At 35.0% G+C, this 17,626-nt stretch overlaps 1 protein-coding gene and 1 long non-coding RNA gene across 3 annotated transcripts; one reads left to right on the top strand and one right to left on the bottom strand.

Moving 5' to 3' along the window:
* LOC116772940 (eIF-2-alpha kinase GCN2) lies at positions 1–16,962 on the top strand. Of its 2 annotated transcripts, XM_032665262.2 has the most exons (28): positions 1–116; positions 344–504; positions 580–709; positions 858–974; positions 1,377–1,501; positions 1,888–2,033; positions 2,489–2,993; positions 3,537–3,656; positions 4,380–4,506; positions 4,991–5,113; positions 5,323–5,580; positions 6,375–6,475; positions 6,598–6,818; positions 6,891–7,028; positions 7,547–7,590; positions 7,944–8,176; positions 8,880–9,144; positions 9,330–9,481; positions 9,745–9,884; positions 10,505–10,684; positions 10,874–11,082; positions 11,301–11,434; positions 12,279–12,444; positions 12,762–12,964; positions 13,335–13,423; positions 13,757–13,881; positions 14,248–14,429; positions 15,388–16,962. In XM_032665262.2, exons 1-28 carry the CDS (start codon positions 63–65, stop codon positions 15,533–15,535), a joined length of 4,596 nt encoding a protein of 1,531 aa, XP_032521153.2. In that variant the 5' UTR covers positions 1–62; the 3' UTR covers positions 15,536–16,962. The 2 variants fall into 2 exon arrangements, with proteins under 2 accessions (XP_032521153.2, XP_032521154.2); XM_032665263.2 differs by lacking the exon at positions 1–116 and having other exon boundaries at positions 370–504; positions 561–709.
* On the bottom strand, positions 12,077–13,450 carry LOC133320334 (uncharacterized). The gene is made up of 2 exons (XR_009753720.1): positions 13,317–13,450; positions 12,077–12,957 (listed from the first exon to the last, which is right to left on the bottom strand). It is a non-coding gene; the product is annotated as an uncharacterized LOC133320334 (long non-coding RNA).
* Positions 16,963–17,626: the final 664 nt, after the last annotated feature.

Here is a 17,626-nt window from a genome sequence, read left to right on the forward strand (position 1 = left end):
TTGTTACAAATCTCAAGTGGACGACCGTTTTGTATAGAAATTATTATATTAAAATTAATGAAATGTCCAGTGAAACTAACCAAGAGAGACAAGACAATGAGCTATTTGCTCTAAAGGTACTTGTGTTGAAATTAAATACAAATTTTGTAACTAATATTCTTCTTAATCAGCTATTTCCAATATTAAAATAAATAAGGATAAAATATGCTATTCTATTCTAAAATAAATCTCTAATTTTTTGAAAAACTTAAATCCTACTTACTTATAATTAATGAAGTATATTATTTTATACCTACATAGTTTTTAGTTTATAAATAAATATATTAATTATTGTAATATTTAGGCTATTTACGGGGATGCTGCTGTTGATAACCGTAAAAAATCAGTATGGAATGAATGGCGTCCACTCGACGTACTTCTAACATTGAAGCCTCTTCAAAATACCGAAGGTGATCACTGCTGGGCGACTCTACAGTTTGTTTGTTGTCATAATTATCCTGATAAGTATGCATCTTTTGATATTCGGGTTTTAAAGAAAAAAATCTATCTATAAATTGAAGTTTTTTGTGAACCTAAAAGGTTGCCGACAATTTCAATACACAAAATGCAAGGACTGTCAGACCCAAAGAAGCTATTGACGGAACTGCAGGAGCTAGCTGCTCAATTGTGTGGGGAAGTGATGATATTTCAATTAGCTCAGCACACTGAGGTATATAAAGTTCCATATATTTTAAGACATATTGAAACATTAGTTATTAAAAGCAAATTAAGTTATCATGTTTATTAACATTTTCCTTTATGGGTTTATGTGGGATAAAATTTATCCACTTTCAAAAGTATTAATTTTTTATATGCAGCAATTTCTTCGTGATCATTATAAGCCAACGCTCTCATGTTACGATGAGATGGTTAAAGAGAAGATAGAAATGGAGAAACTTAAAAAACACGACCTGGAGGTGAAAGAGTTTGAAGAGGTGGGTTGATCAAATTGACTGTTGGTTACTGTTTGCTCGCCATCAGCCATTCTCATTTAGTCAAGAATATTCTATAAAATCATTTCATTTAAATTCCAGAGGACTAGAAGATTGTATATCTTGAAGCATCTTAATTATTGGCATATCACAGAAGAACTTATCCTATGTATATGTATATTCTATGAAATGTTTAAATCCACTAAAAAAACAAACACACATATATATATATATAATAGCTTCTTATATCAAACTGTCTCTGGAAGATAACCAGTGTGTGCAAAAACAAAATTTTGCAGATAATTATTACAAAATATATATTAACTTGGACGCAATTGTATACACAGCTTTATGTGTATTTTGTTTGTATATAATAATATTGATGATTGATATTTAATTAAACAGTTAAAACATATTAAAGATGAGATCCAGAAACGTCAAGAGGCTTTACGTAGCGGCCGTGACAGGATTCCCAGTTGTAATCTTGATATCAATGAAAACGGGCAAGGGGATATACCTAAACTGGTGTTGTGAGTTCATTATATTATATTATATAACATTATCTATGTAATACTTTCTATTCAATAATTCATAAAAACAGAGTATTATCATCAAATAAAGTTAATATAATCTGTATTTTAAGTTAAGCTTTTTTTTGTTGTTGCTCTAGAATCTTTAAAATATTACTTTGTTGAATAAATGCTTTTTCAATTTCTAAGATAAAAAAATATTGTTGAATTGGAATGATTTATTTTGTTGGAATAGTCACATCTATGAGTCGATTAGACATATAAGAGAGAAGAGAAAGTCAAATATCCCTCTCTCACTCCCTCTCTCTCTCTCTCTCTATATATATATATATATATGTTGTGTTACCTTGTGTTTATCATATTTTTTTCCTTCTTTAACTTAACAGTTATGCTGATGAAAAAATGTCGCCAATTAAGAAGGTGTCCAAAAGGAGTTCAGATTCAATACCTTGTTGTTGTAACATAAAGGGAATACAAGTGCTTAGATACACACAGAGAAATAGCAAGAAAGTTTATATTGGAAATTGTATTGGTGAGCACATGACCAAATTGTATTTATCCAGAAACTATGTAATTCTAAAGTGCACATGTGTGGTAACAGAAATATCAGTGAGATTACACACACACACACACACACATATTTGAGGTTTTTTAAGTACATTAAAAATTAATATCTACATACAGAAAAATAATGTACGTATAGATTATGTTAGCATATATTATACCACATAAATTAATCTACTTAATCTAACTATGTATTTATTCGGTTGATTTTGTCAATTGGATAAACAAGCTTTTATTTTAAGTGCCATTAATGTTACTTAATTTCAAGTCATTTAATAAAAAAACTAAAAATCGTTTAAAAACATTATCTTTTGTTTGCATTATTTATACTCAGTGAAAGCGCGTATTACAAACTAATTATCTAGTTAGCTGTTTAATAATTTTATTTGACTCTCTCTTTGAATAAGTGACTACGTATTTCAGGGCACTCCTCAAACGGTTCTACAACTTACCTAGCGATAGATGACGACGGTGATGGACTGGTTGCCAAAAAATGGACTCTATCTGTCTCATCAGATTACCAAATAAGAAATCGTCAACTAAATGCTATACAGCAAGACCTGAAAATCATGTCCAGATTGAAACATCCCTCCCTAGCGCCGTACACGGCTATGGAAATGATAACAGAATCTAAAAGGAATCCGAGACAGATTATTTATATATTCAGGGACTTCGTACTGGGCAGTTCCATGAGGTATCTGAAAGAAAAATCCAAATTCGGCGATCAGTTCGAAAGTTTGAAGTTATTAAGACATATAGGGATGGGATTGTTCAGTGCGCTGAAGGGACTGCATAGTGCCAATGTACTGCATCGCGATGTTAGGAGTGAAACCGTCTTTTTGGAGGAGAGTGGTGCTGTTAAGTTAGTTGGTGCTAGCCTGGATATAAGATTATCAGAAATTCTGGACGGTGACAGCATTTGTGATAGGTAAGAGTTATATTGTAAATATGCAAACATATTTGTTTGATAAAAAGATAACATGTAAAAGCTTTGTATTAAACTGTTATCTAAAAAAGCTGTGCTTCAACGATTATACAATTGTGAAGTAAATAATTCATTCGGTTATAATACAAGTCACAATTTAAATATTTTCCCAAAATCATAGTAAATTTATCCACTAGGAATATTTTTTTTTGTTCATATGGGTCATATTAGGCAGTTAAGGCGCCCGTATTTTTAAGACCATAAATCGGTCTTTGTATAAATTTGTTATTTGGCAACGATATTCAGAAAATGTTCTCTGAATTAACTTCTTTGGTCCAGTTTTGGGTTACATATCTTAGAAGTATTCTAACTAAATATGCTAGCTAAATTATATTTAACTACCACTGAGGATCGTCAGACAGTATGTTTAAGATTATTTATCTTAGCGGGATTGAACCAGTCGTCGCTGGAGTCTCGCAAAGCAATTAGATGGTCCATAGATTAATAGTAACTCTTATTATTTTCTATAAAGAAAAATTTAATTAGACAGACAAAATCTCACGATATATACGCAGCCGCCCAGCTGCTGTTGTCCGTGCTGACCGAGGAGTCGGGTCAGGAGATGCCGCCGGATTTACCGAACTCAGTCAAAGATTTTTTCTCGAGGTAATGTTTGGTTTGAAACTATTCTTCCAATTAATCCCCGAGGTCTTAATGTACGGGAAAGCTATAATTTTTATTCCTTTTACATGAGAAACTACAAATATCTGTTATTAAATTAAATCACAGCTATTACGCTGTTTGTAGTGTAAATCTGAGGGTTGATAAAAAAAAAATTGTTCAACATCTCGAGGGTGTGGTTTAAGAAAAAAAATGGAATTAGTCCATTATTAAGACCTAATTGAATATAAACTTGCCGAAAAAATCACAAAAACGGGTCTAACTAAAAATAATCTGCATTTTCCCTTAATTCTCCTGTATTTTATTTGAAGGTACGGAATGGGTCATCCCAAAAATTTATGTAGTAGTGATCGGGGAAAAAGTAATGGTAAAATTCATTCGATTTCAAGATTTTTTGAATCAGCTCAATGTCTGTTTGTCACCTTAGAAACTGGCAACACAATACATCTACTTTACTACAGCTCTAAGTTGCTCGGTAGTCTGTACATATATATTTTAATATCTCTTCTTGCCGTGTCTTCCGAAAACATTAAGCCCTTTGTACGATTTCTGAATCGATCATCATTACTTTGAAATCTCCCCTAATATGTAGAAGTTTACCGCAAAATGTTTCTGCCATCGATTAAACTTAGACAGATAAAGGTGTGAATCTTAATGCCCTCGTAATAAGGTTGGTATTATAAACAAAATACGTAAATGACTTCCCAGGTGCCTGACCGAAGATGAACACCTGCAATGGTCAGCGGAACAGCTGGTCAATCATGCTTTCCTCGTAGATGCACCAACGAAGCTACCTAACAGCAAAGATAATAATGACAATGATAGTGACTCTGAGGTAATTAAATACAATGAATTACCGACTGCGAGACGAAACACTTAACACGATTTCATGTCTTTAGTTCGTTAACATTTTGGTATATCTAATGGTCTCATATTTATATTGCAATAAAACTATTGATGTTTTTATATTATGTAGCGAAAAACAAACACTCTGTCAAATTCGTGCATATTAATTCAGATCACGCAGTTACATTACTAAGTTTTTTGTCCTGTTAGGGACTATAAAATGTGGGACCAATAATAGGACATGAATCGAGGTGGTGAAATAATAAGTTGGAGATTATGGCATTGTGATAAATCCACTTGTAAAATATTTTACTGAAAAATGAGTGACTCTAAAATGTTTATAACCCACACGAGTGTATAGTTCCACAGATTATCGTTGGGTGCTTTTGCTTTGATGATTATCAACATACAAGTATAAACATGTAAAATTAAGATTATTTTATAATTTTATTTCCTCACGTCAATGTTTTTAGGGTGACGATGGTGCTAAAAGGATCTCAAATATGACTTCCTTGGCGAACGGTCATTCCAGGCTTAACGTTGAATTCGAAATTCTTACCTGGCTTGGTAAGGGAGCATTCGGCGATGTTGTAAAGGTAAGAAAGGTACTCATTATGGGTAGTCCTGGAAATATTGCATATTATATTTACGAAAGTACATGATAGAACCAATTTTGCTTCGCTATAAAGACCTCTTTCATGAAGATTGGTTATTCTGTTTAAATGTATTTTTTTTTATTTTGCATGCCCTTTTTATATATTTATTTCAGATTTTGTGTACTTAAGATATAATTTTATGGTACCAGGTGAGGAACAAACTCGACGGGGGATTCTACGCAATAAAACACGTCAAATTGAATCCCAAGAGCGTGGAATTAAACAAGAAAATAACCAGAGAGGTCAAGTTACTGTCCCGATTGAATCATGAAAATGTAGTGAGGTATTACAACGCTTGGGTGGAGACCATAACCGAGACTGAAATCGAAGAGAGCCAAGTTGTAGAGACGCCAGTAAAGAAAGGGGACAGTCTGTCTGATGTGGTCGCGAAACTCGGACAGGTTCAGGTTAGAAATCAACAATGTTTTGGTAATAGTCGAGACTAGTATTTATAACACGTGGTCAATAGCTACCACTGCTCATACGTTTTTACATGTCAGTTTTTTAAAGTAAATGTTCTAACAATTATTGGGAATTTTGTTTGATTAAAATGAAGAATATGCATCTTCGCATTTTTTTGACTCCGCTCGATAAAAAGTCCTCGGTACAACTTGGAAGAAGCGACCTTAGCGTGCCGGTACCGAACCGTTTTTTGGACATGGGTTCCATATCCGGCAATGAAACTGAAATTAGTGGTCATATCTACTTTTCTTTGTAAACACCATCCCAGATAACTGGGCTGTCGAAGAAAAAAACTCGACTTCATTGGTGTGATACGCTATGGCTTCTGCTATAGAAGAAGTTTGGTGCAGTCCATCGAGTAGAACTTGGTACATGACAAAAAAAATATATAGAAGACTAAGAAAACTTTGATGCATGAACCTGGAACGTAGGGATGCTTATGCAATGCTCTCTAAAATAAAAACAAAGATATTACATAGGCATTTCAAATAAATACATAGACATTTCTGTATAACCATGAGGGTTTTACAAGTATTTTTTTTTAAAGTACCAAAACTAACAGATCTTTTGAGTAGATATTAATTTCCCTGCATTATACGGGCTAAACCTCAAGAATTGCTTCATGAATTTTAGTGATATTTTTAAGTTTTCTTGAATATTAAGGGTTATTTTTAGAAAAACGGGGGAAAACCCGCCCATGTTTACCAAAATATTGTGTAATACTCTTTGATTTTTATAGATAAACTGGTCTATGTCGGAGGGCCCAGGGCGAGTGAGAGACGAGTGGTCCGATAGTGATGACGACTCTGATGATGATGAACCCTGGTTCAACATAACAAGGTACTAAAAAAGATCTTAAAAGGCAATAAATTTAATAATTGTATTCCTTCCTTTTATATGTATTGCTGGCATAACTTAACAATAAGTGACAATAATTTTTGAAATATTTGCCATAATTTCAGCCCAGAAGAAGATTCAAGCAGTCTCGTAGCTTTCGAAGGAAACGACACGCAGTCGGAGCCCACTCCCACTGAGGAATCTGCAGACAGCAAATTGCCGCTGAAACAAGTGCTGTACATACAGATGGAATTTTGTGAGAAGAATACATTGCGGCAAGCAATAGATGATGCTTTGTACCATGATCACTTCCGAGCCTGGAGGCTGTTCAGGGAAATATTGGAAGGTCGAATTTAGTTATTGCTACGATATTATTTCATGGAATTATTTATATATAACAAAAGCATTCTCATTTCAGGTTTAGCCCACGTCCACCAAAAAGGTATGATCCACAGAGATTTGAAACCTGTGAACATATTCTTGGATTCCAATGACCACGTTAAAATTGGGGACTTTGGTCTGGCTACCAAAGTATTTACCGGACCTCCCGTTGAAGGTAAAACGGCATAATTCTTAGCTGGTAAAGATGTCGCATAGCGGGCTCAGAATTAATATTTTGCTTGATTTAAAAAATTCCAGAAATCGTCTTTAGCTTTAAATGTCATTAAAAATATTAATTAATACTAAATTCATTAATCGGTTTCGTAAACAAATCTTTTTAAGTAATGAGATCTAAGACTTACGCGAGTTTTATTTATTTAAATGAAACTAATATATTTCGGATGTACTACGCGGATTTTATTATTTTAAAAACTACATAAATGTGAGTGGCCTCACATCTGCCCGTGATCTCGGTTGCTGAAAAGTAACCGAAACGTCGGGATAATGTAGTTTTAAAATAATAACATCCGCGTAGTATATCCGAAATATATTAGTTTCATTTAAATGAATCATTTTAAGCTCCGCACGAGTCTTATTCAAGAATTCCGTTTGGTCATTCGTATTAAGTAATGAAATATTCGATACAAAGTTAAGTAATGTCAGTAATCTCATTGTATATTCTATTACTTTCAGACAAACAATCTCTAGACGACACGGAAGGTCTCCTCACGGGTAAGGTAAGTGGTTCAGGACGCAGGATCTACTATTGACTTAATACAAAAGAATACATGTTCTAATGGGCGAATAGTTTTCGCTTGAAATCACACACAATATGTGAGCAAAATTTTTTGCTTATGAACAAATTTTTCAATTCGATATAATTTGTTTAAATAGTGGCATGTTTTTGTCTAAAATCGTATATGGCTTACGATGTAGGAACATAAAGACGTTACGGACTAACCCGATAAGTTTCTTGCCCACACGAAGTCATTTCATTTCTTGCCTAAATATTTTTCTATCGAACTACAAGTATTTTTTCTGTTTTTTTATATTCTTGGCTTCTAAGGTTTTCTTGCTCCGTTTACGTTAGGTCGGTACAACTCTATACGTTGCTCCGGAACTGCAACAGTCAGCATCCAAAGTAATATATAACCAGAAGGTAGACATCTACTCCTTGGGAATTATATTATTCGAAATGTTCCATCCACCGTTCGACACCGGGACCGAAAGGTACATCGTTCTGAACAATTTGAGGAAAAAGGAAATTGTCATGCCAAAGGATTTCACGAGGGAAGAGAATGCTAAGCAGATACATGTTATAAGGTAAGGTTTTGTTCTTGGGATGCAAATTTTCGAAATTATCTAAGGATTTTTTTTTTTATCAAATAATTGCTTTTGCCTGTAACATCGTTCATGTATTGAATCGATAGAGTTGAAAGAGTCATAAATAAGTCAAGGAAATTAAAATGAAAACCTATCAGTAGCCTCGACGATGTTTCGTGTCAAGGGACCTCATAAAAATTGCAATGATGTTACAACCCCAAGGGAGCGACACGACATCTGGCTTCAATAATGCGTATACGTTATTGTGTTATCCAAACAACAAAATTGAAAAAAATACTCAAGTTTTTGAAAGTATTGTTTTTGAACGCATCTAGTCATATTCCCACACAAACTTTGTAGTTAACGATATGGCGAGAATTTCTAATTTTAATTAGAATATAAGCAAATGTGCGCGACTAATCATAATGATATGATCTTTATGTTTTGTCTTCAATGTCGAACTTAAGGAGTTAAATATTTATTTTTTACTTTAAACTTTAAAAGTTTGTTAAAACGATAGTTTAATATTTAAAGATTTATTTATAAAATAATGAAAAAAAAGAAACATACATCAATTTCCCATTCATCTTTTCCTCATCATAGAAATCCGTGGACAACTCAATGTAAAGGCTAAATATTTTATGCCCATTTTTTTGTAAGCTCTCTGTACACCTTGAGATACCTTACTTTCCCAATTGTCCAGATGGCTATTAGATCACGATGCGAGTCTTCGCCCCACGAGTCTGGAACTCCTGGGATCAGAACACGTGCCTCGAGCTGTTCCAGAAGGAGCCCTGTCTGGGCTTCTCTCCCACACCCTTAGTTCCAGGGGTTCCAGGGGCTACCAAAGGTTGATAACAGCATGCCTGGACCAGAAACCATCGGCTGCTGAAGATTTCACATATCACAGCGGTGTGAAACCCAAAGATATGGAAATCATAGCTGGTATCAAAGACGCCGTTGTCAAGGTTAGTTGGCCATAATGATTTTAAGCAATATATATTCAGTATGGGTGCATCGAGTTAACCAGATAGTGCCTTCATGTCTCCTTTTTTTAAATAGACTTTGTATGCCTCTGACAAAGTGATGCAATAGCAAAGAGCTTCTCTAACATTCTGCAAATTTTATATTCCTCGTACTATTTAATTCTAAGGTATTTCAAAGCCATGGAGCGATAGAGTTTGCCCCTCCGTTGCTAACATCCCGTTCTAAACATTGGGACCAGTATGCCAACGCCGTGAAGGTGATGACGTCATCTGGCTCGGTGTGCCACCTCCCTCACGACCTCAGGTTGCCGTTTGCAAGGTATTTTATCTATTGTTTCCTTTCATTATGACTCAGTGATTTATGTCTAGTAATGTTTGTTTGCGTTCTCCTTAGTACATTACAAATATATTCTATTTTGTCAACATTTTTTTTTGTCGACAAAATAGACTTTCGTAGACTTATCCGTTACTTTTCAGCAACCGTGAACATTGCTAGACACGAACATGTCGCCTACCCAGGGACACGGTTGCTGAGTACTAAAAGTAAATGCGAAAAAAATAAATATTTTTTTTATTGTTTAGGCACACAGCGTACACGGGAACCAAGTACGCCCGTCGATACGTCATCGATCGAGTATACCGGGATACTGAACGAACAATACAAGGATTTCATCCCAGGGAGATCATTGAGTGCGCCTTCGATATCGTCAATCCGAAAACTGGTTCGTACTACCATTGTTATGCGAGAAAAGTCGCAGATAATGGGTTAGTCTCGGCTGTGGGAAAAAAATTGCTTTATGATCCTTGGAACCAAATACAAACTGAACGGATAGTAATGAAACTATGTAATGTTGTAGCTCGTATAGCAAAATAATATACGAGATGTAGTTTATGAGATAAATCCATGAAAATGTTAATTCCACAACAGAATATACCATAATACTATATTTACACTCTCGTCTCGCTCGCTTTCACCTCCGGACACGAGCGCTGCGAGCGCGAGACGAGTCGCGAGGCGAGCCGTGAGCGCCTATTTACACTCTCACCTTGTGCTTCGGCTCGTGCTCCAGTGTAAATCTACTATAACAGTTTGAATGGAGTCGCGTGACACACGTAGGTGACGCTGGCGGAGAGCAAATTTTTAAAATAAAACAATCGCTTCGTCTTTAGAACATAGACTTATTGTGGAAATTTTTTCCAATAGATTATAGATAAATAAAGTAAGTGTTAAAATAATTCTTATTGGAACGCTTGACACGAGTAAGTTTGGTTCAAAATATTAGACAATGCAAAGCTCATATAACAGTATGAATATATACATATATATATGAAATAATTGCAGATACATTGTGGCCGGACGCTGAGTTGCTGGTGGTAGCGAGCCGAGCCGCTCAAGAGTGTTCTCTCAAAGTAACGATACAACTGAACCACACGGAGTTGTTGAAGACGCTGCTGCTGGCGTGCGGAGTGCCGCTGGACAAGCAGTCTGGCATATACCCCGTACTTGTTGATGTCAGTTTAGGTAATACAATATTTATAGTTTTTACCACGGATCTATCAGCATTTATCCACTATAAACTATCGCGTGGTGATAAATGAATAGAGGCGTTTTTAATTTGAATTATTCAGTTTAACTTATTTGGATTTAATTATTTTTTTGATGTCACAATAACTGCTCATGTAAGTGTACTAAGTCGCTTGCAAAAACCAGGTCGGATAACCAACCTCCAGCTTCAAACGCACCTCACGACGCTGTGCGTGACGCATCGTGACGTCACCAACATGCTGCGACTCATGGAGGCGGACGTTCCCGTGGGGGAGGTGCGGGAGGTGGCGAGGGTGGGGAGGGGTGGGAAGGGGGAAATGGCTATACGGGAGCTGGAGGCGGTTGTGACGTACGCCAGGAGTCTCGGATGCGAAGTAAGCTTATACCACGGCTTCTGTGAAATATTTAAAGATAATCTTGACTTAATATCTTTCTATATATAGAGGCCAACAGATTTCTATGAAATGTTTGTAGCAAAACTTCTGCCATAGTTATTATAACTATTCTGTGTCCATCCGTATAAAACCAAGATTGTTTGAAAATAAAAAAAATTAAACTCATCTAATGAGAGTTTTTATTAACGTCCATACAGATTCCTATAACCGTGGCGCCTTTCCTCGCGTACAAGGCCACCCAACATTGCGGCGTCTTCTGGCAGATGTCCCTAGTGAGGCAGGACAGCAAGTGTAAACATCGCGCCCGAGACCTCATAGCCGTTGGCGGCAGGTAATCTATGAAACTTTACTAAGCGAGTAGAATTTGGAATTTATCGAACAAAAACAGCTTGATAGAATTATATGTAACGAAGAAATAATAATCAAAATGTAAGATTACATCGAACAATAAATATACATTAATTCGGTTTTGGTAATAAATATAATGTTACAATCGAAAAGAGGTAGAGATAAGTTTGAAACAACCTTACCGTCGTGACGTCTCTCGGCTGTACCTATTTATGTGAAGTTCTGCATGAAAGCAAAAATCTGATAAAGACAAAACCACGTGTTATTTACCTGAAGAAGTTTGTGTGTGGTGAATGTAACTTAGAGAAAATAATGATAAGGTCTACAGCAGTCACGCTGGTGTTAGTCGCAGACGAGTTAGGTGCGACTGAATTAACAGTAATTTAACGTACACGATAAATTTGGAGACAAATAAATCTTTGAACAACCGGCTTGGAATGTCTTTATTAATGTTATAAGTAAATTATCATATATATTTTTAAAATAACAAAAACATCAACACTATTAAGTGTTAATTAAGTTAATTATAACTCCACTCTAGAAATGCGATTTTTTTAATTAAAACTGTTTAATTAAAAATATGCATGCGCTTACTTCTTAAAATAGAAAATTTTTGAGACTCCAATCGTCTAGTCGCCTGAAAAATAAATGTGTACGATTTAAATTTTACTTTACTTATCATCGGACCTATCTTAGGATATTTATATCTTGTGTGTTAACATCAATCTGGTCCGAACAATGGAATTATTGATTTATATGGGCACGTGTTGACCGCGCCCCTCCTGTCGCTCGCACCTTTTATAATACTTGATAATTAATTTCATCAGGTATGACAATTTGGTGGAAGAGTTCTGGAAAGTCGCGAGAGCTGTAAAGGACAATAACACGGAATTTAACTGTACGTCTGTGGGATTCTCTTTATCCCTGGAAAGGGTCGCCGCCATCTTGAAAGGCTTGGAGGTGGAAGTACCACCTGTTGTTAGAAACAGTGAGGTGAGCATTCATTTAATGTGAGTTAAGCAATTAAATCAACATTTAAACAATTCAGACCTGTGACCGACAAAATATTGATTTACTTCATTTTAATTGCAAAATTTGAAAATATTGTTAATAATGAAACTCATAAGATTTAAAATATATAAAAAAATTAATTCACCGATTCTTATAACTGTGACGTGAGATAAATTATCTCTATGTAAAGCAAAAACTCGTATCTCGTAAATAGGTAGAGTTGAAATTTATGTGCAATTTTTCAATTAGTATCATCCGATATAATATATATATATATATATAAAGCATATTTTTAATAGTGCAACACAGTGTGCGTGTGCGTATCCACCAAATCGTCCATAGAGTCGAAATGTGCCCGCCTGGCTCGTTCGTTGTGGTCTGGCGGGTACTCGGCCGTTCTGTGGATCGCAGCTGCCGCAGATGCTCATCACCGCACACGGGCACCACTCGTCCTTGAGCACGACCAAGGTCACGTGTTGGTCTCCTGCTGGGAAGCTAGAAGGTAAACCACTATATAACATAATAACTAATGCTTTTGTCTGTTGGAAACACTGTAAACAGGAAATTCCCTTTAAATTATAAAACAAATTTTTGTATATGGCAATATTTTTAAAATGTTTTAAATACTTAAATATTTGTTAAGATGGATTTGAATTGTTTGCTCGACAAGTATTTGATAACCTTTAAGGATTAATTCTGGTTGTTTGAGATTGCGTTTTACTTAAATATTTAAGGTGGCAAATAGAAAATTAATTTTTTTAAAGTTGAAGTTACAGTACAGTACAGTTACAGTTGTACAGGTTTGAGGGTAGTTCTGTATTTTTCTGTGTTGAATAACTGATAGCATAGCTTACCAATATTATTATTTCCAGTGTGCGTGTTTTCAAACAGTCTGCGACTGATGTTTTGGAATTTGTCAAACAGAAGATAAATCCGTATTCTTCTATTCGTAGTTCTGAATGTAAGTAAAAAATCGCGTGACACCTGTCTAAATTATATTTTCATATTAATAGCTCTCTTCATTGTAACTGACTTTGTCCGTAATTGTGAAGATTTATAAGGTTTAGAACAAGGCTAAAGAAAGTACAGAACGGATACATCAGCACCATATAATTGACAATTATTTTTATAACTTATTTAGTAACAGTTATCTTAGAAGAACCTGTATTTTCTGTCATTTTCATTATGTTATCCAAGTGATATTGATTACCAGTAATATTTTAAATTTTTAAAACATTATTTATGACTGGTTTCCTTCGTAATTAATTATTGAATATACTCGTATCTATTTCAGTCACAAACAACCGTACCATCAGTTGGCCGGAAGGAGAGAAAACCAACACTCCGTACATTTTCGTATCATTCATAAACACAGGCGGCCGGATATCCAAAACAATGAGAAGGTCACACGAAGTCCAAGTAAATATTAGTTACATGTATTTTATTCAAATATGAGAGTCAATAAATAGTTAGGTAGAGGGAGGAGCTTGGACGGTGGAGGTGAGCGTGTAACGCGCGTTAGATAGGGGCCTTAAACATACACCTGGGTCGCAAGTCCCAGGCACTGTTGAAGCTCCTCTCCCTGCAACGATGGTCCTGGCACCCGCACAGGGAATCCATTGAATGCTGAGAGGTTTCGTCTCTAAAGACTTAGAGATTACATTGTTCTTTTATGTTGTAAAGCTGACCGAGAAAGATTACGGTCCATCATTGACCAAAAAATTACTAAAGAGTATGTTAAAATTAATTTCCTGTTTAGAATAATAATAATATATTAAATGTCAGATAAACAACCAAATAACAACGATACTCACAAACCTGGGGCTGTCCGCGATGTTTTCCCGTGTTCGTGTTAGTGTGGTCGCACTGAACTGTGATTCACGTTGCGTGCGTCAGTTGAGTGCAGCATTCACTGTACCACTGGAGGCGCGAGATCTCCCCAAAGCCATCGCCAATGTCAGCGATCTGTGAGTAGTTTTTGTCTGCTGTTCAGATTCATTCATTCCTTCACTCATTCATGCATTCACATTATACAGTGTACGTAAGTATATCCCCTTGTCTCTTAGACTCGTTCATAATGTAACAAGCCGCTAATCGTCATGTGTTTTATGTTGGGACGAGAACGTTTTTGTTATCTAAGAGGCGCTTTATTATAAAAGGTTCTTATTTCAAGTTCCGCCGTCCGTGTAGGAGAAACTACATGATAAATTTGCCATACACAACTACGTCTTGATCAATTAAATTGTGCTTTAGACCAACTTTTATCTAACATAAAATTAATGATAGGAAGATATTCCTTCGACCAGTATGTGTGTGTTTTTTCCTTCCTAAGGTTTTCTTTTGAATATTATAATATATGTCGGATTTAGAACCAGGTCATTTATTTAAAAAGAATGATGTCAGCATAACTGACGTCACCAATGCCTTAGTTCTTGATTATCGTCAGGCTCTCAGGCTATTGAAGGCAGCCTCGTAGTTAGTCTACTAGTCTAGTCTACTAGTCTAGTCTAGTTAGTCTCTTTTATTTCGAAAAGGTCGTATCCCTGCAACATCACGCGCGAGACTGTTTTTAATGTCTACCCTCACCTCTATTTATACCACCCAACACTCATTGTTGTGACTGCACTTGCACAGGTGGCTGCGCTGGTGGTTATGCAAGTGACACCTGATAATTTTACCCATCCATAATTATTAATCACCTAAATAAAAGGTATTCGCTCCGATACACATAAAGCGCCTTTCAATATTTTATTATATAAAATTATTCGCCAGATACAATTCTGACAAAACCTACATCCGAAATACCTACTCCATACAACGTTCCAAACGTCCATAACAAACTGACCCAAAGTCCTAGTAAACCGTCTTTTTTTGTAGATTATACTTTTTTTCATAACGAATTCGATATTAATGTGATTCTTCCAGGTTCCCCAAATACCAGACCGCGTTAGATGAGGTCCTCAGCGAGTTGACCAACATCGTCAAACAGAACAATCAGAGTCGTGGACCCGACGAAACTCAGCTATACGCGTTCTACTCTCTGCCATACACGTTATGCAGACTCGTTACTTGACGAATCGTTATAACAAGATATTTTATAATTCAACTGACTATATAACAAAATCTATTAAATCCCTTCCATTCCTTATAGACATTAAAATTTACGTCACGTATCTATAAATGTGTGATACAGAAGAAATTTATCTAGTTATAGTTTTTACTACCCGTACGTAATACTAACTACTAATCTAAAAAAAAAATCTCTTTACTCGTACAAAATCTTTACGAGTGAAAGAGATGGAAGAATGGTTCTCTTTCCCTCACTGTCAATCAGCAACAGTATTTTTCAACACTGGTATACGGAACAAGTTAAACTTATTAGGAGAATATAAGATAATGATATGAAGATGTGGCTATAAATTATGAAGGCCAGTGTTATGACCAAAAACTGTTTTGTGTTATAACGCCAAACAGATTGTGTGTTAATTTATAATGTGTTGATAAAAACACCAATAGTTCGAGGTAATTATCAAGGACATGTAAGTATAGTAAGGTTTCAGAGGCAAATAGATTTGAGCATAAATCCATCAGCTGAAAACTACAATGTTTTGTGAAAACAAATCTTTGTGTAATAAAATATTTAAACGCTATTTTTTCATTGGCAGTTGTATTATTTTATACATGCTGATGGCCATTAAATAATGGATTGTATTGTAGTACATTTTATACTCCTTATGGACCTGCTGGCTTGAATTTTCTTACTGTTGTAGGAAATTATCAAAAACCTTTTATATTCCTTAAATTTTTCTAAATTGAATGTCTTCTATATAAAAATTAATTTCCAACAAACGTAACAGCCAGGAAAAAAATAGAATTGCCAAGTAGCGGCCAAGTTGGTTTGGCAACTTTTTGTCATCCGTCTATGAGAGTGGCGAAGTACAAAGTATATACATATATATTGATAGAAATAAATATTAAGTGTCCCTAAATGAAAAATCTTGGCAATCATATAATCTTAAATATTTTTGTGGAAAAAAATAAGAATCCTCTCAAAAAGAAGAGAATTGTCATAGCAATCTAACAATATCTCATCTGTATGAAAAACAAAATTACTCTAAAAATAGTTATTCGGTCAGAAAATTCAATATATAGTATTTATTTGATATTTTTAATTAATAAAAAAAAAATCGTGTCCGCATTTAATTTGGCTAAGTAGTTTAAATAGTGAAATAATTACACAACACACTACACGGGAAAGAACGACCTGTTGTAGAATATGAGACTATGAAAAGTTTTTGCTTTTGTGGTAAAACAAAACAAACAGCCCTTAAAACGAAAAATAGTTTGAAGCATTAGTTTTACCTATAGTTATTTTGTTACATAGAATATCCTAGCTTTGTAACGCCTCTGAGTCAATAGACAATATTTTTAATAGAACATTATTGTTAAAAATATATATTTTATAGGTATGTAATATTTTTAATAAAATCCAAACATAAACACACGTGGCTTTTATTTATTTTGCACATATAAAATATTTTAATATATTTTAATAATTGCTTTATGCTTATATCGAGAGCAATTTACCGATAGATAAATGTGCGGGGGACATTGGGGGTAATGAATTTATGTCCACTTTTGTACAGTTGCTCATAACCATTGCAGCGACTGTTGATAGGAAAATAGCCATTACGGCCCAGAATATAAAGGCTACACAGTATCTAGCACAGCGCCAGGCGGGTTGGCTCTGGTACTGTCGAACCTCCTCCAAAGTTAAAACTCTGGAAGCATAAATATCGCGTTAATTTAATAAACGACAAATCAATGAGTGATACAAATGACAAACAAAAAGAAACGTAATAATTGCACTCTTGGACTAAAATTTTTGTATAAAACAAATGTCACTACCTTGTTGTTTTAAGTTTGCCGTCAATAACAGTTTTGTTCAGCAGCGGCAGTCTCTCTGGATCCATGTCCAAATAGTTTTATAATGTCCAATAACGTGAAGTAAACAACAATTTTCCACTAGTCAGTAACACGACTGACCGCTGACATCGAGTTTGATAACACAGGAGTAAAGAACTTGCACAAAAAGTCATATATCTTATTAATAATACTTACGTTGTGACTCGTTTATTTATCATGCACTCAGCACAACACAACT

The sequence above is a fragment of the Danaus plexippus genome (genome assembly GCF_018135715.1).
Source record: "Danaus plexippus chromosome 18 unlocalized genomic scaffold, MEX_DaPlex mxdp_20, whole genome shotgun sequence".
Classification (NCBI taxonomy): domain Eukaryota; kingdom Metazoa; phylum Arthropoda; class Insecta; order Lepidoptera; family Nymphalidae; genus Danaus; species Danaus plexippus.